This window comes from Notamacropus eugenii, chromosome 4 (assembly GCF_028372415.1).
Source record: "Notamacropus eugenii isolate mMacEug1 chromosome 4, mMacEug1.pri_v2, whole genome shotgun sequence".
NCBI classification, from domain to species: Eukaryota; Metazoa; Chordata; class Mammalia; order Diprotodontia; family Macropodidae; genus Notamacropus; species Notamacropus eugenii.
In genome coordinates this window covers 35,805,237-35,832,162 of record NC_092875.1, presented here as the reverse complement: position 1 = coordinate 35,832,162, position 26,926 = coordinate 35,805,237, and the positions used below count along the sequence as shown (strand labels likewise).

Below are 26,926 nucleotides of genomic sequence, written 5' to 3'. Positions count from 1 at the left end.
GACTATCACTCCCCTACCCAGGGAGGCATCTCTGGCAACAGATCTTAGAAGAGGAAAAGCAGATAACTACTTTCCAAATGATCAGCCATAATTGGGGGCATCCTGACTGAATGTCGGGACCCAGGATGGTTTCCTATGGCCAGTTCACTAGATGTATGCTCAGAAAGGTTCGGATGGGGGCTCAGAGGAAGAATGGCCACACGCTCTGTGACACTGCAGCACAAGGCATTAGACCGGGGCTCCTTTAACTTCTTTTCCTATTTGGGTGGGTAAAGTGTGCATGCTTTGTGTTCAGAACCAAGGCTGCAGTGAAGATTACAGATGCAGCATGGGCAAACACCTCAGATTCATTATCTGTTTAATTTTTAATTAACTTTTGGTCACCGCATGTTCAGAAGCCGTTTACTGTTGCCAAATTTTTCCCATTTAGGGTCGTGACCCACAGTTTAAAAAGTGCTGCTTTAGATTGCTATCCACATGCAATCACTTAAGAGTTTCAATTTTAAAATTAGATTCCAGAATGATCACAACAAGGGGCTTCTTGGTACTCAATGATGCCAGGTTCAAAGCTAAGACATTTAGCTCTCTGTGGGTTCATCTCACCAAATTAGGAGGCATGGAGCTAATTAAGATCTTTTCAAATGGTGCTATTTTATCTAATGCAGATATATTTGTTAGAATGCAAAACTTCTGAGGAATTGAGTTGGTGGGATAGAGGTGGGAAATTAATAGGGAGACTATGACAAGGCCAGTCAATGAATTAATAAAAGCTGCATAAAATCCCAGCTCTAAAATGTATGATCACTGCTAAAGGCAAAGAAACAGTATCTATATTACTCAGTTACTGCTTCAATTAAAAACAAACACGTACACATTTTAGTATAAATACTATATTTATTAAATATCTTTACAGTTTATTTAAATGTATGTACAGAACTATTCCTGCATAAGTTATACTTCAGACATCCAATTCAGGTACTTGCCTCTTGTAAGACAGGTAATGATAGTCTCAAAAGAAAAAAAAATTCTCATTAGTACAGGTACAGATTCAATTTTGGTTTGTTGTTTTAGCCAACTTTGCCATAAGCCATCTGATACAGTTGTAATCTCTGACCAAAAATAGCTGATTTCCAGTTCAGAACTTTTTCCCCAGATGTCCTATAATTTGAATACAAATCTCATGTAAGTTCTCTCTTCACATGTTCAGTTTTTTAAATGGAATCAGATTCTGATTTCTTATGTTTTAAAATTTTTCTTCAAGTACAAAACATGTATTACTTCTTTTTCCCAGGGAAACTGGATGTGATAGTTTGAACAAAAGACAGCGAGTTAAGGTGACAAGGAATCATTCACATCTGAAAGCAAAGACATTTTGTAGTCCAAGCCCATCTTCTCTACACATCCTTAACACTGATCTTCCCCGAAGAAATCCCACACTTCCTGTCTGGTTACTTGGTGTGGGATGTTTACTTCAGAACAGTTCCCTCAACTGAGGAAACTTTCTCCATCAAGCAAAGTACTGAACTTACTATTTTATACAAGTACAACCCTCAAACAAACATACCTGGAATGGATTCTCTTTGTGGTTTAGTACCCATCAATCATGTCAAGCCACTACATTACCCTACTACAGGACAAAAAGAAAAAAATTACTGTTTTTCCCCTTATTTTTCTTTTCCCCTCTACCCTGGGCTTTTTTTTTAAAAAAAAGAAAAAAAAGCACATGGACCCCACTGTATCTCCATTCAGTAGATTTTTTTGTGCGCAGGCAGCTTAAGTTCATAGGAAGAAATAAGGTTTTGATATGTTTAGAGTGCACATTTTCAAACAGAACAAAATAAAATTTTCAAGCATGTGATAAAAATATTAATTCTTTATAATACAGTATTGCTTTATAAATATAGATGGAAAAGCTATAAACTTTACTGGTCTTTGGTGCATCCAGTGAGGGATAAATAATTTGTAATTTGTAAATTAAAAATCCAAATTTTCTCTTCTGCTATAAAAGTCCATTACATGAGGCAAATGGCTTCACTTATACTGTTTGATTTAAGCTATCATTAGCACAAACATCAGGTTTAGAGTCACACGAAGTGGCACAGCTCAGACACTCATTCCCTAAGATCTAGGATCCCCCAAAAGGGCCAAACAATCTCAAACCCCCAAGGGAAAGGGGGAAAGCAGTAGCTGATTGATAACAACCCCCTAACAGTTACAAAAGAGTGGATATAACATAGCACAGAGAAGACTGGGGAAAGGAAGGACACAGATTGAGAAAAGACTTTGGGTCATTAATCTACAGGTCAAGTACTAGGGTATTTCCACTGTAGAACTCCTCTTAACATTATGGGAACAAATTGTGAGTTTTATTCTCTAACAACCATTTGTCAAGCAAGACTTTAAGCTGATCAAATAAACTGTACAAAATACCACCTGGCTAGATCTATAAGGACTGTTTGGGGTTAAATCTGAGCAAGAGATTAGCCAGTAATTTGCCAGCTCTCCTCTTCCCAGGAACCAAAATTGTAGGCATTGGAAAATTAATGCAAAAACATCCAGATCATAAGGCCAAATGCCTCAGACCAAAAGAAATTTAAAACCCCAAACAAAAGAAATTAAGCCATCAGCCTAAGTATGAATATATTCCTTTCAAAAAAAAATCCATCTGGATGCAACCTTTTATTTCTTAAAAACATATAGACTGCAAATAGTTTGTGCAAAATAAATACCCGCCACGTGCCACACTCACTCTTCCATGTTTTATCACAGCACTACAATTTCTCATTATTCTAACACTCCCTCCCCTCCCCCCATTCCCCTCTACCAAAGAATGCTATTTTTTATCAAGTTAGGGTAGTTAAGGCATTCTGACATGTAATTAAAGGTGATTCAAAATATATATATATCTAACATTATGCCAATTTAGGAATAGTAGATAAATTACTGAATGGCTTACAAATGAATAACTCATTCTCATTATAAATGAAATGCCTGTTACAAGCATGATGCTTTGAAATATAGTCATGACATGTACATGGTACATGTTAAACAATTTTTAAATAAAACCGAAGCCTGACATACAGTTTTGCAAATATACAGTACAACTTCACAAAAAAAAATCTTTTAAAACCAGTTGAGGTAACCTCAAACATAACAGTTTTAATGCAATAAACCAGGCATAGTAAGATCTTTAGAGGAAAACAGACTTTCTACATTCTCCTCAAGTAGATCCCTTATCCGGTTTAATTGCATTCTCATCTAAACACCAATGTTACCTGACTTTTTATATATATATATGTATATGTATATATAAAACATGGCTTTAATTTAAGGATTTCTAAGTATATATCTTTCTACCACCAAGTTAATGGAAAAAGGAAAACTGACCCAAAAATATATCTTTACAGCAGTCAACTTTTAAATGAGCCTCAAAAATAAATGTGAGCTTTCGGATAATGGAGAATTTGGATGTTGGGCAATTGAAATGGAAACAGTATACTGTAAAAATGGCTATTAAGAAACTGTAAACATTAAGTTTGAATCTGACATCCCCAAATTTCTTTTAGGGAAACTTCAAATGTCAGATTTTCACAAAGAATTTTTTTCTGGGGCCTTTAAATGTTCTTGCCATTATACAAAGTGTTTGCTGACACGGGTCAAGTTAAATCTGATGCAGTGTGTGCCACACAAAGTGGGTCTTAACAAGATCTACATAACCAGACACCAACACAACTCAAGGACATGGCCAGCATTTTCAAGTCCTTGGCTCTCCATCCAGTCTCCTGTTCTTGCACAGAGATATTGGCATACTTCCCTCTAACACTTTCAGACAGATGAAGAGGGCTTCAGCCGTAATTTTAAATCCCTGGGCTTTGAAGAGTTTGTTTCACAACCTTAAAAATAATCTTTCCTCTCCCCTGACCTCCAATTAAACTTGGCAAGGAGTGGCTCCCCTCTCCTATTCCTAACCCTCTCAACTTTTCAAAATGTCCCAAAAGCCCATTTTATCTGGACTAATGAGCTACTAAAATTTTAGTCACTGGAGCACAATTAAGCATCGTTTTAAAAAGCACAAACATTTGCATCCAAAGAATTTAAGCTGATTTTTCTCTCAATTTTGTAATAAAAGGGCTCTTGGGCTCAAGACTTTAAGATGAATCCAGAGCTTAAAATGAATTCAGAGCAATGTTTTACAGCAGAATTATAAGCCCCTGAAAAATAGGGGGGTTATACCAAAAACACACAGACATACTCTATCATCTTACAACAACAGACTATGCATGTGAAGGTTCGTGTGTAACATTTCCTTCAGCGAGTAATGCATTTTTCTAGTAGATGTAGTAGTATATAATTTGTGGCGGGTTTTTTTTTTTTAAATAAATTTTACACATTCTAGTTTTGGATTACAATCTACCAACATTACTCATTTTCAATACTTTACCGACTGAATTCTGAAAAGTAGAAGCCATTTATCTGGCTCTGAAGGTCTTCCTTCTGCCTCTCCCTGCAAAGGCTAACTAGTGATGAAGGACAAACTTCAAGTTTTGCGTTTTCTTCAGTTGTTGCTGGCAGACATGAGCTAGTAGTATGACAGTAGTGGTTTGTAACAAGGATCTCAACTGGATTGTAAAAAGACAGGCGACAGGCGTAAATCACTGGCCATTGAGATCAGCGGCAAAGGAAAACGCGGTCCTGCCAGCAGGAACAGTCCATACACAGGAAGAGCAAAGTCAGAGGGTGACATTGAGGTGAATTAGTCTGTATACTCAGCTACAATGGAAAGGAGGACGGTGATATCATCGGGTTTTCCTCCTGAAAGAAAAAAGCATTACAACATTTTACCACAAAAAGCCAAACAAGAAGGTAAAGAGATGGCCGAAGGCATCAAAGCCTCAACCGTGGGGAGGAAGGTTCTGCCTCTCAATACGCTGCAGTGGGGCAGAGTATGGGATGATTTAGAAAGAGAAACTGGTTTTTAAAAAGCCAAAGCAGCATCTCCCAGAGCTTCTCCCCGTCAGTCACTTTCCATGAGGGGAATTGGCTGGCCCTCAGTGGCTCCTCTTGTACTTTATGAAAGGACCACCGGTTTAGCATGTGAAGGCACTGAATATACTGAGGTCCACAGAGGTCCATCTTTGTGGTCAAGGTCACAGAGGCAGGAAGGGCCAAAGCTAGGCCTACTTAAGGTGATTCTTCTCATTATGTGGATAACATCTGTTTCTGCAAAGCAGCTGTGGCATGAGCTTTGACTTTGCATATTAGGATCCTGCAACAGCTAGAAGCCCCCCAGTCTCGCAGATTTGGCAGACACATGAATCTGGACCAAATGTTTGCAAGAATTCACTCAATGAGAAACTCCAGGAGGAAGCTATGGTATCAAAATGGTAAAGTTATGCAACTCTCTGTAAGCACCACATATCTACAAGCAATCAGGAACAGTTTTAACAGCATCTTCCTTTCTGAGGCAAATACTATAGCCAGGAGAGAGGAAGCAGAATGTCAAACATGTGAAGGACACACTGGAAAAATTGCATGGAATGCCTGATCTCTTGCTGGATTTGCCCAGAGGCCTTCTGGGCTCAGTTCAAGGAGGTTCTGGTACTTGGCAACTTTCAGGTTTTCCCTGTTTTGTATAGTCAATGAGGTTGGATGCTGAAAAGTGGTCACTATCCCAGTAAGCTTGGTCCAAAGGCACAGGTTGGGGGGAGGGGTAAATTGTTGGTGAGGAGAGTTCCATTCCCCTTCCACGCCCCAGCATTCCAAAAGCTTCCCAAGGCTTACTTACCTCTCACATTCAATCCGTTGTCACATGCAAACTGGGCAAAAGGTGACATGTAATTTGGGTCATACGCCAGCTCATGAGCTTGCTCAGCAATGCTTCTTGCAGTCTGTTGTATACTCTCATAATTTGAATTCTGGAATGAAGGACAAATTAATTATTTTTAAAAGGGTTAACCCACAGAGGACCATAGATTTAGAGTGAGAAGGGACATAATTTCTTAATACAATGTAAGCATTACTTGGAAAAAATATTTTTCCAACTCTGTTTTCCATCTTTCCCTCACTTGCTCAGCTCCTGGTGTAGCAGCCTGCTGGCTAGCCTCTCTCCATTCCAGTTCATCTTCAACTTGGACTGGCAAAGTGATCTTCCTAAAGCACAGATGTGATCATGTCATCCCTCGTTACTTCCTGGATCAAAGTGAAAATCCTCTGGCCACCTTTTAAAACTCTTCCTACTTTTCCAGTCTTATCACTAAAGCCATGTGTTCTAGGATTCAGTGACCCTGGTCTGTTGGCTAGTCCTCCATCTCCTGACTTCAGGCATCTTTCTTGGCTATCTTCAATGCCCAGAACTCTTTCCCTTCACATCTTTGCCTCCCAGTTGCCCCTTGAGTCTTAAGTCAAGAAGCTGTTCTCAGTCCTTAATCCTGGTGCCACCTTGTTCGTAAAGGGGTCTTGTTCATACAGGGTTATTTGCATGTGGTCTCCCTTACTAGACTGGGAGCTCCCAGAAGCCAGGGCTGTTTTTTCTGTATCCCCAGAGCTTAGCACGGGGTTGGGTACATAGGAGACACTTCATAAAAGCCTGTTGCCTTCAGTGTATAATAGGAGACTGACTTTTTTTACTTGTGCCCAGCCCCCAAGGCTCAGCACGAGAGGCAAAGGGCCACCTTCCTAAAGTTACGATCTTCTGGAAACAGCTCCTAATACAAATATGGTGTCCAAAGTGAATAACAATGTAGAGACCAGAGGAGCAGAAAAGGCTGCCTTCATTTCCTTCTAGGGTCTCAGAGACAAAGCTCTTTGGTAGGAGTTCTGATGATGCGGATCCTTGAACCGCACCCAGCTCAGAGGGGGTCCTGGGCAATTTGTTTGTCACCCCCACCTCTTGGCAGATATGAGCAGAAGAAGCGAAAGAGAAGTAGGAAGGTAAACGATGTAAAAATTAGCTTTTGTCACTTCTCCTAACTGCACCTACCTTCCTGATGGATGGCTTGTGCATAAGCTAGGCCAGGTGCATGCGTGCGTGCACGCACACACATGCACACACACACACACACACACACACACACACACACACACGTATATACCCTTAACCCCATCTTGCATCTTTATTCACTTGGAAGGGCTAAGCCAGCACTGCTTCCCCCTCCCCCCAGCTGAGGCCCTTCAGCAGCTTGGTAAGAAGCACTGGATTTAGCAGGCAAGCTTTGCTCCCCATTACCTTTAACTTTTTCAGCTCCTGGAGGATCATGTAATCAGGCATGTTGTCAAAAAGCCCGTCAGTTGCTGTCAAGATGATGTCACCTAACTGGACGTCAAAGGAAGTGCTATCAGCAGCATCCGGGCTGTGAAAATGACAAGGCCATGAGCATCACAGGGAAGGACATCATTTACAGACATGGTACAAAGGTCATAAAGACCTGATACTTTGGTTTGCATCAATGGCATCACTTTGCACTGTGAAGCTTTCTTTGATCTAATTATTTTAACGCACCTGCATCTGGACCAAGTGATTGCAAGAATTTACTCAATTAGGCTCCTTTTTCCTAGAGGAACAATCAAACTTCAGGTTGGGCTACTTGTAGCCACAGTCCCTTCTATTTTACAACAGTTTATAAAAATTAGCTTATTTCTTATTAAAATGGTTGTTCTTAGTGGGACAAAGAAATCAGGATGAAGCAAGTGCACATTAAGCTAATGAAAATATTTTGGAAAAATGGATATTTTTAGAGGACAACAGACAGCACCAATTAAAAATCAAGACTGACACAAGACTAAATCTCATGTGGTTCAAAGAGAAATGAAGGACTTTAAGATGATTCACATATTAATAGTCTTCAAAATTCCTGGTTAAAATGAGTCATTTTCTCATGTCTTAATTCTAAAGGGCCTAAGTCTGAATCATCACTGAGAGGGCTGGGGCTGAGAGAATATGGCCCGACGAAGTTAAAATATTATATTGCGTGAGCACCCATGTTAGAAAGCACCGAAATTCTGCACAATGATTTTCTGGTGAATACCTATATTATCTGTCCTACAGAAGAATTTACTGTATCATATGTGTGTGTGTGTATAGGTATCTATCTACATCTATATAAATATATATATGCATACATATATATGTATATAACATATGGTGGATTCTTTTTTTCCCCATTCAAACAACAAACATTTTCTTCTCCTTTTTTTTCCCCAAAGCAAAAGACAATGAATTAGCATCCCCACAAATTAAATGACAAGGAGGAATCCCCTCTATGTACAAGGTATGTGTGGTCTCTTAAGGAATCCTGAATGGGCAGAGAACACAAATGACCAGAGGACCGTGTGCTTGGAGGGAGACATCCTTGCTGCGATGTTTCTGTCTTGACTGCCTCTGTTCATTTACATGATGGACTCTTTTTATTTTTGAAGCAATGATTTTGACTTGGAATATATTTTTAAGAGCTTTAAAAAGCCTTTTTAAAAGTCCCAAGGGGGAAAAAAGTTGACTTTTTAGAAGCTGAGACAATCTTTTAGGTGGGAAAATACACCTGGAAGAAAGTCGAGACCTGAGACTAGACAAAAAGAGTTGGGGTGGGTGGAGGAAATGGGAAAAGGCCCTTGTAAGGTGGGTGTGTGGGTCTTTTAGCAGGATGGGTCTAATATTTTACGATCCAAAGTGATCAAGATGTCAAAACTGATCCAGCTTGGGCGTGACCTCTTAAATTGCCTTTAGGGGAAAAAATCTGGAGGCTGATTAGGCAACAAGAAATGGAAGAGACTGAGGAAGGAAGAGAACAAGGAGAGAGCACTAAGCTGAGGGAGAAAAGACAAAGAGCTTTTGTCCAAGCCCAGCTTCGGCTAGACTTCCTTCGCATCCTGCTGCCATCTGCATGGTGCACACACGTACACAAGTTCTCCAGTTCAGCTCATCCTGACCTTCACAGCAAAGAGCACTGGCTCCCAGAGCACCTAGGTTCAAATCCTGCCTCTGACACTTACTACCTGTGTGACCTTGGGCAAAAGAAATAATAATAATTTATACAAAGCTTTAATGGTCACAAATATTATCCCAGCCTTATTCCATTCTCTTCCCCCCACCCCTAATTTATAGATAGGGAAACTAAGAAAGGCTAAGTGACTTGCCCAGGTTCCCACAGTGTCAGTAGCAGGATCTGAACTCAGGTCTTCTTGCTTCCAGGCCTGGCTCTCTGTCCACCCCACCATCACCTGGCGACCCCAACATCCATCAAGTCACATAACCCCCTGGACCTCAGGGTTCCTATTTGTAAGACTGAGGGGTGGGGGTGGGGGGAGGGCAGGTGCTTTGGGGTCCCTTGAAGTTCTACATCTCTAAACCCCAAGGTGCTTGCTTCTAAAGGGAAGCACTGGTATTAGGTGACATTCAAGTACTTATGGTGACAAAGATAAGTCAAATCACAGATTTAATGCTGAAGAAATCACTCAGAGGCAGAGGGGCAAGTGGACCTGAGTCCCACAGGTGAAAAGAGGCAGAGCCAAGATCAGACTTCACACCCAGCTTCTGACCCCTGAAGACCTCCACATACCATTCCTTTGTGGTGTGAATAAAGGAGCAGGACACAAAAGATGCCCACCTGTGCACTGAGGCTGGAAACTAGAAGTTGTAAGAGTCATAATGCCTACGGTAGCGAAAGGTAAAAACTCCTAATTTCACCTGAAGTTGTATGTCGTGAATAAATCAGGACATTACAAAAAGAATGTTGTAGGGCAAGGGGATCCTGAAAGTGTGGAAGTAAAGGCCTGGCTCTGGATGTTTGCTCAGAGAACATTTGTATGACATCTCAGAGGTTCAGATCAATGACCAGTGGGGCACCAAAGTCCTGTTTTAGGCTGAACTTTTGGTTATGCTGTTTTTTTTCCACGAGTGTCCTTCGCTGTGTAGCCTGTGAAAGACTTCCTTCCATTGGCCAGTTCTGATCTCTTCTCCCAACACTCCCATCCATAAACTTGGCTTTCTGCCAGATGCAATTTCTGCCCATTCTGACTGAACACACTGTGCTGCTGGGAACCTGCCCGCACTGAAGCATGAGCTGCGATCACATGCTGGCCTCCTGCCCCCAGTGCCAAGGAAAGCAATGGCCACCAGCCCACAGGCTGGCTGGCCACCCCTGCCCCAGTCTGAGTACCCAAATGACAGAGAGCAGCCGGATCCTGAAATGGAAACAGGTGCCACAAACTAAGTGAAAAATCAAAACTATTCCAATCAATGTTTCCCAGGTGCTGTTGGCCAGTGGGTGATGCCCAGCACTTAAGAGTCTTTGGCCATTAGCCTAGGCAAATTAATATGATCACTGGTCACTACCTCTATAAACTAAATTTTACAAATAGCCTTATTATAATTTCTCCCCTCCAAAAAATACAGCAGTATGATTATTTCATAATCTAGTTCAAGTCTCCATGAAAGTTCCCAGAAGCACTACACACTGATAAATCTGTACATGAGATCCACTTATTCAGATTAAAATGCTAGCCACAAATTGGTTCAATGCCTTATGATCTGGTTCCATCCAGACTAGCAGGTAAAGGGCAGTGAGCCATCACTACAGCTTTCTCTCTCAGCAATAACCTCTCTAATTTGACCGGGAATGACATGAAATTGGGAATTCATTTCTCAACTATGTAATTTTCACATTCATGCTAGGAAAAGAACTTAACACATTATAAGTAAACAGTAGGTTCTTGGCCATTTCAAGTTTAACTTTGAAAAAGGAGGCAGTAAGTGCAAAAAGCACAAGCAGACGTTCATCTCTCCCTGCCTGGCTCCCCGAAACAGTCAACTGGTCCAGAGGGCCTCTGACTCTTTTCCTGGGCAAACCTGGCTAGTGCTTCTGCCAGACTCCTCACCTTATGTTTGAATAGTAAAAAGCAAAGTCAGGTTTCCTGCCTGGCCTAAAGAAGTGCTCTCAAGTCATGGATGTAAGCAACACAAAGGGGAGGCCTTTGGGTTCCATAACAGCACAATCAAATATGACTCAATCTGGGTTGCTGTCAGAATGGAAACATAACCTTAAAGATAATGCTTTCACAATTTTCCACGTTACAGCAGAATCCAGCTCAGATGGAATAGAATGCTTTCTATCTTATCTCATTTGATCCTCCTCATGCCAGCTCCATAATGGGAACAAAAAGGTTCCCATTTTAGAGGAAACTGAGACCAAGAGAGGTCAAGGGACTTGCCCAGAATCACATAGTTTGTCAATATCTGAAGCAGGGTTTGAACCTGGGTCTTTCTAACTGTCAGGCTAGCCCTGTGTCCACATACAACAGGCACAATGCACAAGAAGGATTCTTCTTTCTGTCAACTTCCAGGGAGGAGACCCACCATTCATCCTCAATTTGTCTTCCAAGAAGTCAGGAGAGGAAGGGCAAGGCCCAAGCAGGCTCAGAGAAGAGACTCACCTGTCACTCAGGACGACACCCTCCGCTTCAGGAGGCGCTATGGAAAGCTGAAATGGAGTGTTGAAGTAGTGCTGCTGCTCATCTGATCGGTGGACCACCTCCCCTCCTCGCACCACCAGAAAGCCCGAATCCCCCAGGTTGGCCGTGTGCAGGCGGTGGCTTGTCCTATCCAAAACCACTATGCAGGCAGTGCTGCTTCCTAGCCAGGAAGGAAACAGGGATCAGGCCAAAGCCTTTTCTTACATTTGCTGTGGATATGTATTTTCATCATACAGTAGACACAAGTATTTTACTACCTGGATTTCCTTTGTTCAGATCTTATTTTATGTTTCCTATATTCCGACTAGATGGGTATTAACAGGAACCTGATTAATGTCAATATAGTGGAATGGATACAGAATTTTAGAGAATATTTAAAAAAATAAAACAGCAACAGAAGGTAATGGATTTTGATAAAATTTTTTTAACCAAAAAGCTTAATCCCATCCACTCCTAACTGCCCAGAGAGGCATAAAATCTTCAAATTTTAATTTTGGAGAATGATGTACCATGAATATTGGACTATGATGGTTTCAGTTTCTTTGGTTGGATTCACAGAATTTCAGAGCTAGAAAGAACCTTACAGATCATTTAGTTTATTTTATATACAATTTCTCTAGGTAATATATTTTTGTAAAAAAGGTCCGTTGTGAACCATGCTGTTTTAACACTGAAACAAAACCAAATAAAAATAAATGATCTGGCCTCAGTCTAAATATAATTCATATGGAAATAACCTTTCTATTGCAGCAAGCTGAGATCAATGAAGATGTTCAAAAGTCAGCATGTTGTGAGGATGAGATACTAATTTTAATATTTAAATACCAGCACAAGGTCAGCTACATTATTATCCTGACACTTCCCTGGCATCAGGCACCTGAGCCTTCTGTAGAGATGCAGTAACATTTAAGACAGGGCACAGCTTAATCAACATTTTCAATTAGGGTTAAGAGTAAACGCTTTCTGTCAGCTGAGGTCATGAAGACATCTTCCCACATGGGGTGGCTACGCGGGACCACAAGGAAACACTTCACAAGTAGCTTATGGAATGTAGAAGCAATTTTTCACTTCAGAATTTTACCATATATAAACAATTCATTTCTGTGGCCCTTTTAAGTGTTTACAAAACACTTTTCATACATTATCTCATTTGATCTTCAAACAAACCATTAAGGAGGTACTCTTTGGTGTTATTCTCATTTACAGATTAGGAAACTGAGGCTCCAAGTTTAAATTAAGGGTCAGGATCTGAATTCAGGCCTGCATGATGATATATTTTCTATACCACTCTTTTGTCTCTTAAAATACTGAGACTGACAATGGAAATTGGGATGTGTATTCAAATAAGGATCATCTGAGAGCAGAGATTGTTACACAGTAGGCACTTAATAGAGCTTCAATGAAATGAACACATTAAAATGTTAAGAAAAGATTATGTGTGCACTTATTTATATGTGGACTTTTACTGAACTTTTCATTCTAAAGAGAATACAAAGTTCAAATCCAGCCAAAGACTGTGTAACTAGCTGTGTGACCCTGGACAAGTCACTTAACCTTTGTTTGTGTCCATTTTCTCATCTGTAAAATAGGCATCTACCTCCCAGGTTTGATATGAGGATTAAATGAGATACTAACTATAAAGTGCTTAGCAGAACCTGGCTCAGAACAGGGGCTAAATAAATGCTAAGTATTATTACTGCAAAGCTGACATTCCAAAGAAGAGAATGTTGAACTGTAATTTACAGGGCTTTTTAATAATTCAGCAGATATTCACATCACAGTTCACAGAATGGACAGTTCTTGGAGGGTTCTCCCTCCCTGGGAGTTTTCAAGCAGATGCCAGAGAAGTGGTAGAGGGCATTCTTGCGGGGGTAAGGAACTAGAAGCTTTCTGAGGTTCCCTCCAACTCCAAAGTTCCATGAATTGATCAACTAGCTTTCATCTGAAAGTAGGTCCATCTGTTCATGAGATGCAGAACCCCCAAAAATCTTGTGAAGGAGAGGACATTAGACATCTATTGAAGGCAACAAGTTAAAAAGGGTTTATAGGGAAGACAAATCTCTGGCCATGTTATTATTCACTGGCAAAACTAGGACCTCATTGTCTATGCCTGTGGTCATAAGCAGCTGACAGAATCATTTAAATGTCTGTTATTCTTAACTACCCAAAGCCTCAGACAACAAATTAAGGCCTCGCCCTACAAAATGAAATCTGGCTTGGAGTGGACACACCTTTCTCCAGCTCAAATTATTCCTAGAAGCACATGGGGCTCAGTCAACAGAGGGAACCAATTCTTGATGACCAAAAGATAAAGATTTCCCACCAAGCCAATCTGCAGGCTCTGAACAGAAAGAAGTCAGTGCTATAGTTGAGGGAACAAACTGGCAAATGAAGAGCCAAGAAGGATGAGAAGACCACTCCGGAGCGTTGTTGGCCAGCCCAAGCATTAGCAGAAAGATCCCTCCTACTCCCAAAGATGGAAGTATTAGTACTGTCATTTAGCCCCTGGTTTGTAAACAACAGTTAAGTCTTTGGGGCAGCAAATAGAAAGAGGGATAACCTTATTAGGACTGACCTTTCAAATTCTTAGGATATGCTGACTTCAGAAGATCTGCATTCTCCTCACTGGGTTTCTGAGGTAAGATGGGTCATTTGTCTATGAAACCACCCTGGGCCACAGTAGCTAAAACATCTCAAAAAAACCCAAAACTGGTGAGTTCTTGGCCTTTCCCTGGAATCTGACGTGTTCCATAGTTTTTTTGGTTTTTGTAATACAGATGGGGTGAGGACCCCATAAACATCTATACAGCATCTAGTATGTGCCAGGCACTGTGCTAAGTGTTTTACAAGTATTATCTCATTTGATCTTCACAATAACCCTGGGAGGGAGGTACCATTATTATCCCCTTTTTCACAGATGAGGAAACAGGCTAAGTGACTTGCCCAGGCAGCTAGGTGGCAAAGTGGTAGGCCTGGAGTCAGGAACTTTAAATGTGGCCTCAGACACTTACTAGCTGTGTGACCTTGAGCAAGTCACTCAACCCTGTTTACCTCAGTTTCTTCATCTGTAAAAGGAGCTGGCAAACCACTTGGCTATTTTTGCCAAGAAAACCTCAAATGGGATCATAAAGAGTCAGACATGACTGAAATGACCTGAACAACAAGACTTGGCTGGACCTGAACTTGGGTCTTCCTAACACTAGGTCCAGCATTCTATCCACTGAGCCACCAGTTGCCTCTATGCAACAAAATATCAAACCTCCTGCAACCACCATGATTGATAACCATTTTGGGTGGAAGCCATGGTTCAGCCAAGATCTGCAGGCATTCTCTGCTAAATGATCTGGAGGCTGAGTTACATAGCATTTGGGCATGTTTGAATTCAGGTGAGAGTGGGGTGTGAGTCAGCAAAGCAAAGAGCCCTTTTTAAAATGTATTGTAGAAGAAAAGTGTCCTATTTTAATGTATTTCATGCTTAAAGTTCTTCAAGATTCAGGAAAAATGTGAAGGCCCTTGCAAAGCCCAAGCTCCAAGTCAGTTTTATTTTTATAGCCTTGTGTGTGCTGCACAGTGATCTCAGAAAACAGGGCAATCCGACAAGAGCCAAGGGGCAGCAGAGAAAAGCAGGGTGCTTAATTAATGTAGAGACAAGAAGCTCAGAGGGGCACTCTGGGCATCCCTCACTACACTTGGAATTTCTGGAGAATTATTTTTCACTTTGGAGTATCTTCCATTAGCAACATACACGTAAATATGTATATGTATATGTATATATGACTACAGAAGCTAGAGTTTTAAAACAAAATTTTTCTTCAAAGTTTTTCTATTATCTTCATTTCTGATTATGACCCCCTTGACCCATTACCCAGAAATGGCAAAGGAATTTGTTAGCAATTAACAATAATGGATACACCTTCAAGTGTTAAGTCCATACTATCTATTTAATAAGCTCAAGCCATACTTTAAGTAGTGATTCTCCAACCATCGCATCATAAAAATTAGTTGTTGAAAGTGCTAGGAAATGGGGGTTCCACCCTGCCTTCAAAGACTTTACACTCTCCTGGAGAATAAAGGTATGCATATAAGGAAATCCAAGGGAATTGGAGGAGGGCAGATACTTTTTGAAATTTTTTACTAAACAGGGAATTCACCTCTGTGTCTAGTTACTGATCAATCAGATGGTTTTTAGCAACCCAAATGGGACTTTGAAAAGCTCACGCAGAAACTGGATACTGTTCACCAAGAAAAAATATTGTGAAGCAGTAGAGTGGAGGAAGAGAAGAGAGAATAGAGGGAGAGAGAGACAGATAGAGACAGAGAGAACAAGAACAGTGGACTTGGAGATGAAGTAAGGAGGCTGTGATTCCAAACCTAGATAGCAGACACTTACCAGCTAAGTGATCCTAATCAAGTCACAACCTTTCAAAAGTTCAGCTTCCTCATTAGTAAAATGAGGCATAATAATACTTGCTCTAACTTCCTCTTAAGGCTGTGAAGAGAGGCCCCCATAAAGCCCTCAAGATGAGTTGCGATCACAGTACTCCATGGGAGGAGATGGTTCTCCTGACCTTTCCCTGCTGGCCACCATTAAGGAGGCAGCAGGCAGCCCCAGGACATGGTAGAGCCTGGGTGTTCTCTCAGATTACTCCGAGCTGTGTGTCTCCATTATGCTTGCTTAGCGCAAAGAGAAAAGAAGCCAGGCAGGTGAGGGGTATTTTTGTTGTTTAAGTCACATGTTATAACAGAAAAAATGGAAGGTGTGGAACAGTTTTCTTTCCTTACCGAGCAAAGGTATTTTATTTTGCAGTAGCTCACAGTAACTTGTGGTGAGAATTCCAACAGGATTACTTGGGATGAACCGTCCTTCTTTTACTAAGCGTTCACACGTTCGCATTAAAGTCCCTGAGAACTGAGACGGATCCACTCCATAGTCCCTCCAGCCTCCTACACCATCTGCTACCCCTGAAAGGGAAAACACAAAGATGGAAAGAGATGAGTAACTCACATTTATATAGCCCTTGAAAGCTTTCCGCTCACTTTCTGTATGACCAAATGAAACAGGTATTGCCAAAAATGAATCCTCTATTCCACTGAGGGGGAAACTGAGACCCAAAAGAGGGAGACTGACTCAAAGATATACAACTAATAACGTCAGAGTCAGAACTTGAAACCACATCTCTCCTGACTCCAAGTCCATTCAACTTCAAGAAATTATGACAAGACTGAAAGTCTACTTCAATATACCAGGTAAAGCTGTAGCAAAATAAAGATGCATGGCCAGTAACACAGTCTGTTCTTAAGTAAATTTCTCCTAATACACAGATGTGTTCCTAACAAGCAAAAGAACCTGTATGGAACTGTTTTCCCACTCCGAAGATAAAATTGGCAAGGGCAGCAATAGTCAGATGTGGGAAATATAGTTAATAAACGTTAAGTGCCTTATTATGCACCAGACACTGTGCTAGGAAAGGCAAAAGGGAGTCCCGACTCTCAAGGTGCTCACAACGTAGTGGGAAAGGGCCAGGAATATGAAGAAAAGCCAAAGATGGCTCTTGCCCTCAAGCTCACAGTCTAATGGGAAAAAACAGGCAAACAACTATGTCCAAACAAGCTACATTAAGGATAAATTGAAAATAATCCGTAGAGAAAAGGCAGCAGAATCACAGAGGAATATTTAGATGGATTAGCAGGGCCAACGAAGTGGCATATAGTTCTGTGGGAGCCTTCTCCTAGCACAGTCAATCTCACTGTTTGTATGGCAAATGGATAAGCAGCATTTCACCCTTAGGGAATCTCAGGTTTTGAAATTCTGGAGCATCCAAGCATCTCTCTGTCTGGCCCTCATCTCTTTTCTGAGCTCTGGGGCCCCATTACCACCTAGCTAGCTATCTCCCCTTGAATGTTTGCCATAAGCACCTCATACTCAACACATTCAAAACAGAATTCAGTGTATTCCTATTTAACCTCCTACTTCTAGCAAGAGCACTGCCATTCTCCTAGTGCTCCTTGGCTTCTAAATGGTGGGAGTCACTCTTGATGCCTCTCCACTCCCTCCACCCCGTCTGGGCAGTTGGCAAATCCTGCTGCCCTTTTCATCAGTTCTCTCCATTCACCCAGCCTCTAATCAAGTCCAGGCCCTCATCTTTTGCCTGGATCATTGCAACAACCTCTATGTTGGTCTCCCTGCTTTAGCCTTGGCTGTCTCCAACGCATTCTTCACAGAGCTGCTCAAAAGGTCTTTGAAGGACACAAATCTGGTCATGCCCCTACCTTGTCACAAACTTTCAGGAGCTCTCTACTATTCTGAGGCATGTCAGAGGATGGCTCTAATCTCTCTTACTGGCCTTATTTCATACTATGTCCCAACCCAACAATTCATTTCTTGTGTCCATGTATTTGTAGAAATTGTCCAGTTTTCTCAAGCGTCATTCCCCTTGACCTCTCTACAGCCTTTGGCACTACTGCGCACCCTCATCTCCTCAATTTTCTTCTTTAGGTTTTTGGAACACCCCTCTCTTCTGGTTCTCCTCCTACTGACAATACCTTCTCAGTCTCCTTTGCCAGATCTTTACCAAGATCATGCCTTGTGAAGCCAAGTGTCCTGCCAAGGTCTGACCTGGGCCCTCTCCACTTCTCAAGCTATACTCTTTTACTTGGTGATCTCATCAACTGCCACCGATTCCATTATTATCTCTATGCTGATCATTCTCAAGTTTATTTATTCATCCTTAACCTCTCTGCTGATGGTCCAACTACATATAAGACACCTCAAACTGCATGTCCTGTTGATTAAGATGTCCTCTTAAGCTCAACATGTCCAGAACTGCACTTCTCCTTCCTCCCAAATCCTAGTCTTGTTCAAGCTTCCCTATCAGGGTCCCACTATCCTCCCAGTACTTCAGTCTTGCACTTAGGTGTCATCCTCACCTCCTTACTGTCACCTTCCCCACCTCCCCTCTACCCCCAATCTTTTATAGCCAATCTTTTGCCAAGGCTTGTCGATTTTATCTTTGTTCCATTTACATATATATTCCCCTTTTTAAGGATACTGATGCCAGCCTCATGCAGGCCCTCATCTCTTCATGCCTTGATTACTGAAACAGTCTGCCTACCTCAAGTCTCTCTTTACTACATTCCAACCTCTAATTAGCCACTAAAAGGGAAGGTCTGACTATGTCATTCAACATCCCTCTCCTCCATAAATTCCAGTGGCTCTCTATCACTTCCAGGATTAAATATAAAATCCTCTTTTTGGCATTTAAAGTCCTTCATAACCTGGTCCCACATTTCCAGTCTTTCTACAACTTACACCCACCCTATCCCAGATACTCTTCTACCAGTGGCACAGCCCCCCTTGACATTCTATCTTGGCTCCAGGCATTTTCTCCAGCCTGGAAGGCTCTTTCTTCATCTCCTGGCTTCCCTGGCTTCTGTCAAGCCCTAGCTATAGTTCCACCTCCTACAGGAAGCCTCTTCCAATTCCTTTTCATTCTAATGCCTTGTTTCCTATTTATCTGGCATGGAGTGTGTCTGTACAGAGTTCTCTGTATGTTGTCTCCCCCATTAGCTTGTGGGCTTCTCAAGAACTGAAGTCATCTCCTGCTTTTCTTTGTATACATGGTCCTCAGCACAATGCCTGGTACGTGATACTTTCATACATTTTTACTTATGGGCTGTCTTCCTGTTTGGCATATAATCCTTCTTCTTCATATCTCAGGATCCTTATTTGCCTTCAAGACGGCCATGTTTTAGGCCTTCCATAATCTCCTCAAGTGTTAATGTTCTGCTTCATATTACCTTCCAATTTTATATTAGTGGACCTATCATATTCCCCAGTAGAACGTGAGTCCTACCTCCTCTCGCTTCTTTGCAGTTAGTGGTGAGAGAACTAGAGTGTGGAACAATACACGTCAAACTTTTTTTTAGTAGGTTAGATAATTTTACGTAACTGGGTTTTTTCCTTCTCCGTTTCTACATTTTGTTATAAGAGAGAGGAAGGGGAGAAGGATGAGAATATAGGAGACAGAAAAAAGGATATCAAAAGGAATTGATTTTTTTAAAAATATAAGGCCTTCAGAGAAAAGGCCTATTTCTTTTTCTCTTTGAACATCCAGTGCCCTTAGGTCTTCATCAGAGAGTTTCGAAGTGGCAAAGTCCTTCAGAGGTCATCTAGTCCAACTGATAACTGAGCAAGAATGCCCTCTACAACATCCCAGAGTGTGCTAGAAGAACCTCAGAGGGATGGGAGCCAACCACCTCTGAAGGTAGCCCATTTCATTTCTGGACACTTAATTGTTAGTAAGTTTGTCCTATAAACCAGCCAAATTTGCCTCTTCTCCTTCCATCCATCGCTCCTTGTTCAACTCTTTAGGGCTAAGCAGAACAAGTCTAGTCATCCTTCCTCTACGGTAGACAGCTAGTGTGCCTCACCCAACGAAGTTTCTCTTTTGCAGGCTAAACATATGCTAACTAGCCTAGTTTGCAGACTCCCTTCTCGGAAAATTGGGATGTCTGCCTTTCTCTAATTCTCCTATTGTCCCTATCTCACAAGGGTCCTGGACAGTGGGTTCAAGCACACCTGTCCCTTCATTACTTTTGGATGTATGTCATCGGGAGTTAGCCATGATGGGAGGAGTGCTGCCTTTCCTACTAGTGGCTTCTTATCTAGTGTGGCCCTTTCTATGGAATTCTTATCAGTCCAAGGACAATCCTCATTGGCAAGAAGAAAAATGGAAGCACTTGGCTTTTTTTGGCTCCGTATGAATAGCTTGTCTACTCCAAACTGTAGCCCTGGACCTTCTTGAATCCTCCTTTTCACCAATGTGACTTTAAGAAAATTTATTATCCTTGCAAATCTCAACCAATTTTGAGATGATTTATCATTCTTCATTCTGTCCTTATAGGACTGCAACACACTCTTGTATTCATCCTATTCCCTGCCCTTATTTCCATTCTCTATGCAGTTTTTTGAAATCTAAATGGGAGTTTCTTACGCATCCACATTCATTTACATTGGTCTCTTTAGATGGTAGCTTTCTTTTTTTACCAGGATTAATTCTCTATGTCTTCAGGATTTTAGTCTTATCAGATTTCCATCCCTTCTGAGATGCCTTTCCTTAACAGAATTTTAGTCCATGGGATCCAAACTTTGCTTTACCTAAGAAGCCACTCCAACAGCCAAATATGTGTTTAATAAAGGCTTACTGAACTGTAGTGTTACAATCCAGATATTTTGGTGGCATTATATTAACATAAAGACAAGGCAAACTGCAGTAACTGCCACCTTTTCAAGCGGTGATGTTAATTTTGTGAACTCTTTTGAGGTTTTCCTGTTTTGCTATAGTGAAGACATTTGTTTCCATCATAAGAGACATAATTTGAATGCAGCAATTTGTGGTAAAACAGAGTCTGTGTAGAGGCCTTGGGAATGCCATCTGAGTCATTGTTTTCAAATTGTGCAAAGGAAATCAAATTCCAATCAAAGAGACAATAAATTTTGTTGTTAAATGCAAATTAATTTCATTTCCAAATGTCCTTCACATATAAAACATGGGAAACTGATATAAGATTTACAGTTGACCTTGGTATGAACTATGTAATCTGACAGCAGGTTACAATCCTGACCTGATAAATTTAGCACATCAACATTAATCAGATTTCTCCCAGAATAGAGCACAACCTTTCAGACACCTGTTTGCTTCGCTCTCTCTCTCTCTCTCTCTCTCTCTCTCTCTCTTTCTCTCTCTCTCTCTCTCTCTCTCAAGTTCTCTGTATGACAGAAAGGTTTCATTAGCTGAATCTCTTTAAGGAAAAGAGGGTCAAAGTACATACAACCTAGATTAGCAAGTGAAAAAAAATCTTGAATATCCACATACTTTTTATTTCCTTGTGAAGGACAAGTTACATAATGTAAAGTCTTGTGCTGAGGATTAGAACATGGATAAAACTAAATCAACAGTATAAAATATTTGAAATGTGAAGCCATATTTTGTTTTTATTAGCTATGATTGTTTCTTTGAGGAAAATAAATGTATCCTGTGTCAGAAACGCAAAGCTTCACAGCAAACCAGGACAGCTAAATTGGGATTTATTTAGATCAGAAGGGTAATGCCATTTAGAATACATTTCAATGTCAGAGGTGGGCAGGGAGAAGGTTAAACGTTCCTGGCAAAACATGTGTGTTTGTCCTTCATTTTTGAAGAGGACCATGACATCAGGGAAATGATGACATGACTTGCAGTTGACTTCGAGTTGAGTGACAGAGGGCTGTGCAGGGTCACCAGCCTCACTTTCTCTTCCAGAACCATCTGGGTCCAGTGGCCTGATATTCATCAGGATGACTGGAGATGGCCCAGGATGCAGTGGGAGACCCTGGTCCTTTTTAGATGAAAGCCTTTTCAGGTTCTCACTTTGAATGAGGTAAGGCCCATTCAGTGAATAGGTCTCTTTAAGAAATGAGTAAAGGGGATGGCCCCTTTAATTTAAAAAAGATGAAACTGGGAAGGGAAGACCGTCAGGGTTGCTGGTCACAAGAGAAACAGTTACTATTGACTGTCACTGAACCTGGAGGGCCCAAAATATTTCTTTTTCTTTCTTCTCTTTTCTCAAAGACCAACCTTTAAACCTATCTCACTCTGAAGCTCATAGATTGGACCACAATATGTCCCCGCCCAAGCACCACTTAAAGATATATAAAATATATACACATTTAATGTATTTTATTTATTGTTATTGACACTATTAATAAAATACATTATATACACAGTATACTCTAACAAGTAGAATTCAGTAAGTATAAGATATATAAAATATATGCACAATATATTAATTGTTAATATTGATAATGACATTAATTATATATAGACACAGAATAACAGGAGTCTGTAAGTATAATATATACACATTAATAATTATGTTAATACTTATTATCAAGAATAACACATCACACACCATACACCCTAACAGGAATTGGAGTCAGTAAGCACAAGCTATGGAAAATCTATGCTTATCATAGTCATAGTTATGCCAATAATTATGAATATTTAGGTCTCCCAAAGGGAGTACAAAAAATTAATGTTCAAAAATTAAGGCTAAATTTCTCCCATTCCCCCCTCCCCAGAAACATGAGAACCTACACAAAGTCTACCACAAAACATGAGCTGGCAGTCAGGTCCCTTCCTACCAGGCCAAGTCTTGAAGTTTTCTGCTCAGGTATTTAGAAGATGTCAGACCCCTATTTTAATGATTGCATCATACTGAGAGACTGCAGGAAGGTCCCGGCCTTGCCTGTTGAACTCTCCTGAGCTGGCACAGAATTGGGAGGCATGCAAGGTTGATGATGTGAAAGCTCCCAAATCAGGAAATGACCTGTCCACAGACATAGTGAAGAAAGAACTTAAGTTCCCTGAGGGTAGAACCAGTGCATCCAGTGTCTTTGCATTCACAACACTCAGCACAGTGCCTGGCACACAGCACTTACTAAAAGCTTAGTCACTGGGGATGGTCTCTATTACCTTTACAGAAATCTACCCAAGTCTCCCAATGGATCTCTCTATCTGCATACCCATTAGCAGCCTTACAGCAGTCACTGTATATTTGTGTACTTGTCCTATCCCAGGACTACTGTGGACTTCCAATATCCAGCCTCCTCTGCCCTTCCCAAACTCACTCATTACATAGTAGCCAAGATGATTTTACTTTTAAAACTCTATCTGACCATGCCACCTAAGAAACCAATATGGAAGGTTCTTCTGGCCTCTGGGATAAAATACTAACACTTCAGGTTGACATTTAAAGCCTTTTAAAAGAAACAGGGCTCCTGCCTACCTCTCTAGGGTTAGAGTTGGGCTATTTGCTTCACTACTTACATGTTTACATATTTACATGTTTCTTTCTGTCTTTGTATTCTCAGGGCCTGGCATAATGCTTTGCACATAGTAGGCATTTAATTCTTGTTGGAATGAAATGGACTAGGTTGTAGATTCTCCTGCTGATTGTTTTCCTCTATGAACTGAAGCCAACATGACAGTGTCAAGTTCATGAGATTTAGAGTCAGAAGACATGGGGCTGAATTCCACCTTTACATGACCCCGGACAAGTCCTAACCTCAAGGCATCAGTTTCCTCATTTGTAAGGTCAGCTGTTTGGACTACACAACCTCTAAGTTCCCCTCTGGAGCACAGAAGAGAGCCAAGCATCATCACCTCAGTCTAATGTTTGTTTGCTGAAAGAGGTCTGGCCTTCATTCCAAATGGAAAGGGATGCCCTGCTGGGGAACAGACAACAGGGGAATTTGTGTGCAAAGACTTCAGCAGTGCTGGCCCAGAGTAAACATTAAGTTCAGGCACCTAAAGTCATTTAGAGAACTAAGTGTGCCCATAGCAATGAAACCTGGAAAAAGGGAGAATCCCATTAACTGCAGCTTCCATTCTGAACTTGGATAATTTACCAGGTTTGCTGCTTCTTTAACAAAAATACAAAACAGTTAAAATACTTACTTTGTTCTTCTAAATATCCTTCTTTTTGCATATTAAAAAAAAAAATCATAGCTTTGGTTAAAAGTATAACAGGCTGCCCTAAGTTTGCTAGCATCCACAGTCCTGTAAAGAACTGTCTTCATCACTGAGATGAAAGCTTTCTGACAACTCACTGATTGGTGCAGTGCATCCCATTCATGGAATTCAGGCATCAAATTACAATTTTAGATATGAAATTCTTAACCTGAAGCAATCATAACGTGTTACAATGGTGCTAGGAACCCCTTCATCTTTCTCCTTTCACAATGAGTTTTTTTTTTAATTTTTATTTTCAGTTCCAAAATCCCTCTATTCAGGCCAGCCCCCTACTGAGAAGATAAATAATACAATACCCATTATACATGTAAAGTCATGCAATATATGTTTTCATATTTGCCACACTGCGGGGGAAAGCAAAAATAAAGGAAAGTGAAAAAAATGCTTCAAATCTCTCTCTGGAGGTGGACAGAATTTTTTTATCATGGGTCCTTTGGAATTATCATGGATTATTAAATTGATCAGAGTAGCCAAGTTTTTCACAGTTGATTATCGTTACAATGTTGCTGTTACTTATATACAACATTCTGGGTCTGCTCAGTTCACTTCACATCAGTTCACGTAAGTGTTCCCAGGTTTTTCTGAAACCATTCCCTTCATCACTTCTTATGGCACAATAGTATTCCATCACAATCATAGACCACTGGTTTTTCAGCCATTCCCTAACTGATTGGCATCCCTCTGTACCCCATTCATTGCCTACTAAGCTATAAATATTTTTGTGCATAAAGATCCTTTTCTTTGATCTATTTGGGATAAAGACCTAGTAGTGGTATTTCTGGGTCAAAGGGAGTGCTGTTCTACAGCCCTCTGGGTATAGTTCCAAATTGTTCTCCAGAATAGTTAAACCAGTTTACAACCCCACCAAGTTATTAGTATTTCTATTTTTCCACATCCCCTCCAGCATTTTGCCATTTTCCTTTTCTGTCACATCAGCCAATCTGATAGGTGTGAGGTGGTGCCTCAGAGTTATTTTAATTTTCGTTTCTCTAATCAATACAGATTTAGAACACTTTTTTTCCATATGACTACTGATAGCTGTGATTTCTTCTTCTGAAAACTACCTGTTCATATCCTTCAATCAACTGTAAAGTGGCTCTTATTTTTATAATTTTGCCTCAGTTTGCTATATTTTGAGAAATGAATCTTCCATCAGAGAAACTTGCTGTAAGAAATCTCCCCCCCTCCAGTTTTCTGCTTTCCTTCTAATTTTGGCTGTATTTTCACATTCATTTCTGATCTAGAATTTCAATATCACAATAAAAACATCATTTAGTCAACACCTTTGATACTACTAAGAGTAGGGCACTGGCAGCCTAAAAGCTGTTTACAGTAAAAACAAATTCTCTCCAGGAATAGTACATAACTTCTCAATCTCAAGTTTTCCATAAACACATGTCAGTTTAAAGAAACAGTCCAATAATCTTAAGCCTCCATTAATAACTTTGCATTACATATCTTTAGCTGAAGGATTTTCATTAAGACCCCCAAATCTAATCATTATTATACTGAAACAATAATCCCACACTTGAAATAATTGTAAACTGATGCTAAGGCAAAACAGGAATATTCCATTTTTATATAATATTATTCCAATTGGGTTACCAGCTTTATGAGATCAATGTACCTAGCAGAGGTGACTGGGGCTTGTCAGCTATTTTCTGAATCCCTTCTATAACCTGGTTCACAACACTGCATTCTGAAAAATATGGAACTCAAAAAGACAAGTTCAGGGGACCCTTTAACAATCCTTAACATTTCTTACAGTAGTACTGTTCAAAAAGAATAGAATTTCTCCTCACAATCAATTTTTAGGCCAAAGGACAAATTTCCACTTCCAGAATATATTTACGTGTATGTCTAAATGCGAAGGCTTTGCTCTGGATAAATTCCATAAAATTTATGTTCTTAATTCTAGAATTATCCGACTTAAAAACAACCCTACTTCTCCAGTTGTTAACAATCAATGAAATCCTAATTTTCTTTTAAAGCTTCTAGGCAAAATGTGTTATAATTGCTTCTAGAATAAAAAAGGCTAAGAGTCAAAATTAAATCAAAACAAAACTTGATTACATGTTAAAAAAAAATGAGGCCTTCCAATTATATATACAAGTCTATCTACATAACTACTGAAAACCAAAGGGGTTATCTCTAACTTCAGGCAAATAGAAGGACTTATGTACTAGCAGCAGCTTCAATTTCCCTTCCTACCATCCCCAAGTTCTTAAGGAAGGACACCAGATAGTACTGGTTTTTAAAATCTAATTCATCTTCATGCTGACATAAGAAAAGAAATAACAAAGAAAACACATTTTTTTTTTTTTATCTCTCAATAAGCATTTATTTAAGCCCCTACCTCGTGCCAGGCATTGAACTGGATAGTTACTAGGCATACAAATAAAAGAGTCGCTACTCACTTAGAGCTTACTTTCTATTAAGGAGACAATATACACATTATTAAGTATCTGTAGAAGATGTACAAAGTCGCTGGGGAGAGAAGGTGTAAGTAAATCAAGTTTTGACCTTCATCAATATGTCACCAACAAAATCACCGATGCTTGATGCCTTATGTCAGAGATCTTAAGCCTTTCCAAGTGGATTGTCTTTATTATCTTCCTGCTGCTTTATAAATTGTTCCCCCTGGTTCTGCTCACTTCACTCTGCATTAGTCCGTACAAGTCTTCCTCTCCCCTCCATCATTTCTTTTCTTTTTTTTTTTTATTTTGTAATGTTTAACAGTCACTGCCATACAATTGTGATTTTATCCCCCCCACCTACCCCCCACTCCCCCCCTCCCTCCCCACGACTGCATACAATTCTGTATAGATTCTACATATACTTTCCTATTGAGTATATTTTCACTATAGTCATGCTATGTAGTCAGACTAAGA

The 26,926-nt window shown here is 40.4% G+C and overlaps 1 protein-coding gene across 1 annotated transcript in view; it reads right to left on the bottom strand.

Annotated features, from left to right (window-relative positions):
• Positions 1-874: 874 nt before the first annotated feature.
• Positions 875-26,926, bottom strand: part of PPTC7 (protein phosphatase targeting COQ7) — a 39,373-nt gene continuing 13,321 nt past the window's right edge. The window contains exons 2-6 of the mRNA XM_072600480.1: positions 16,246-16,425; positions 11,425-11,623; positions 7,226-7,349; positions 5,786-5,915; positions 875-4,812 (exon numbers count right to left, since the gene is read on the bottom strand). Of these exons, the coding sequence (XP_072456581.1) occupies positions 4,754-4,812; positions 5,786-5,915; positions 7,226-7,349; positions 11,425-11,623; positions 16,246-16,425 (692 nt within the window). The 3' untranslated portion in view covers positions 875-4,753. The remainder of the gene's footprint in view (positions 4,813-5,785; positions 5,916-7,225; positions 7,350-11,424; positions 11,624-16,245; positions 16,426-26,926) is intronic.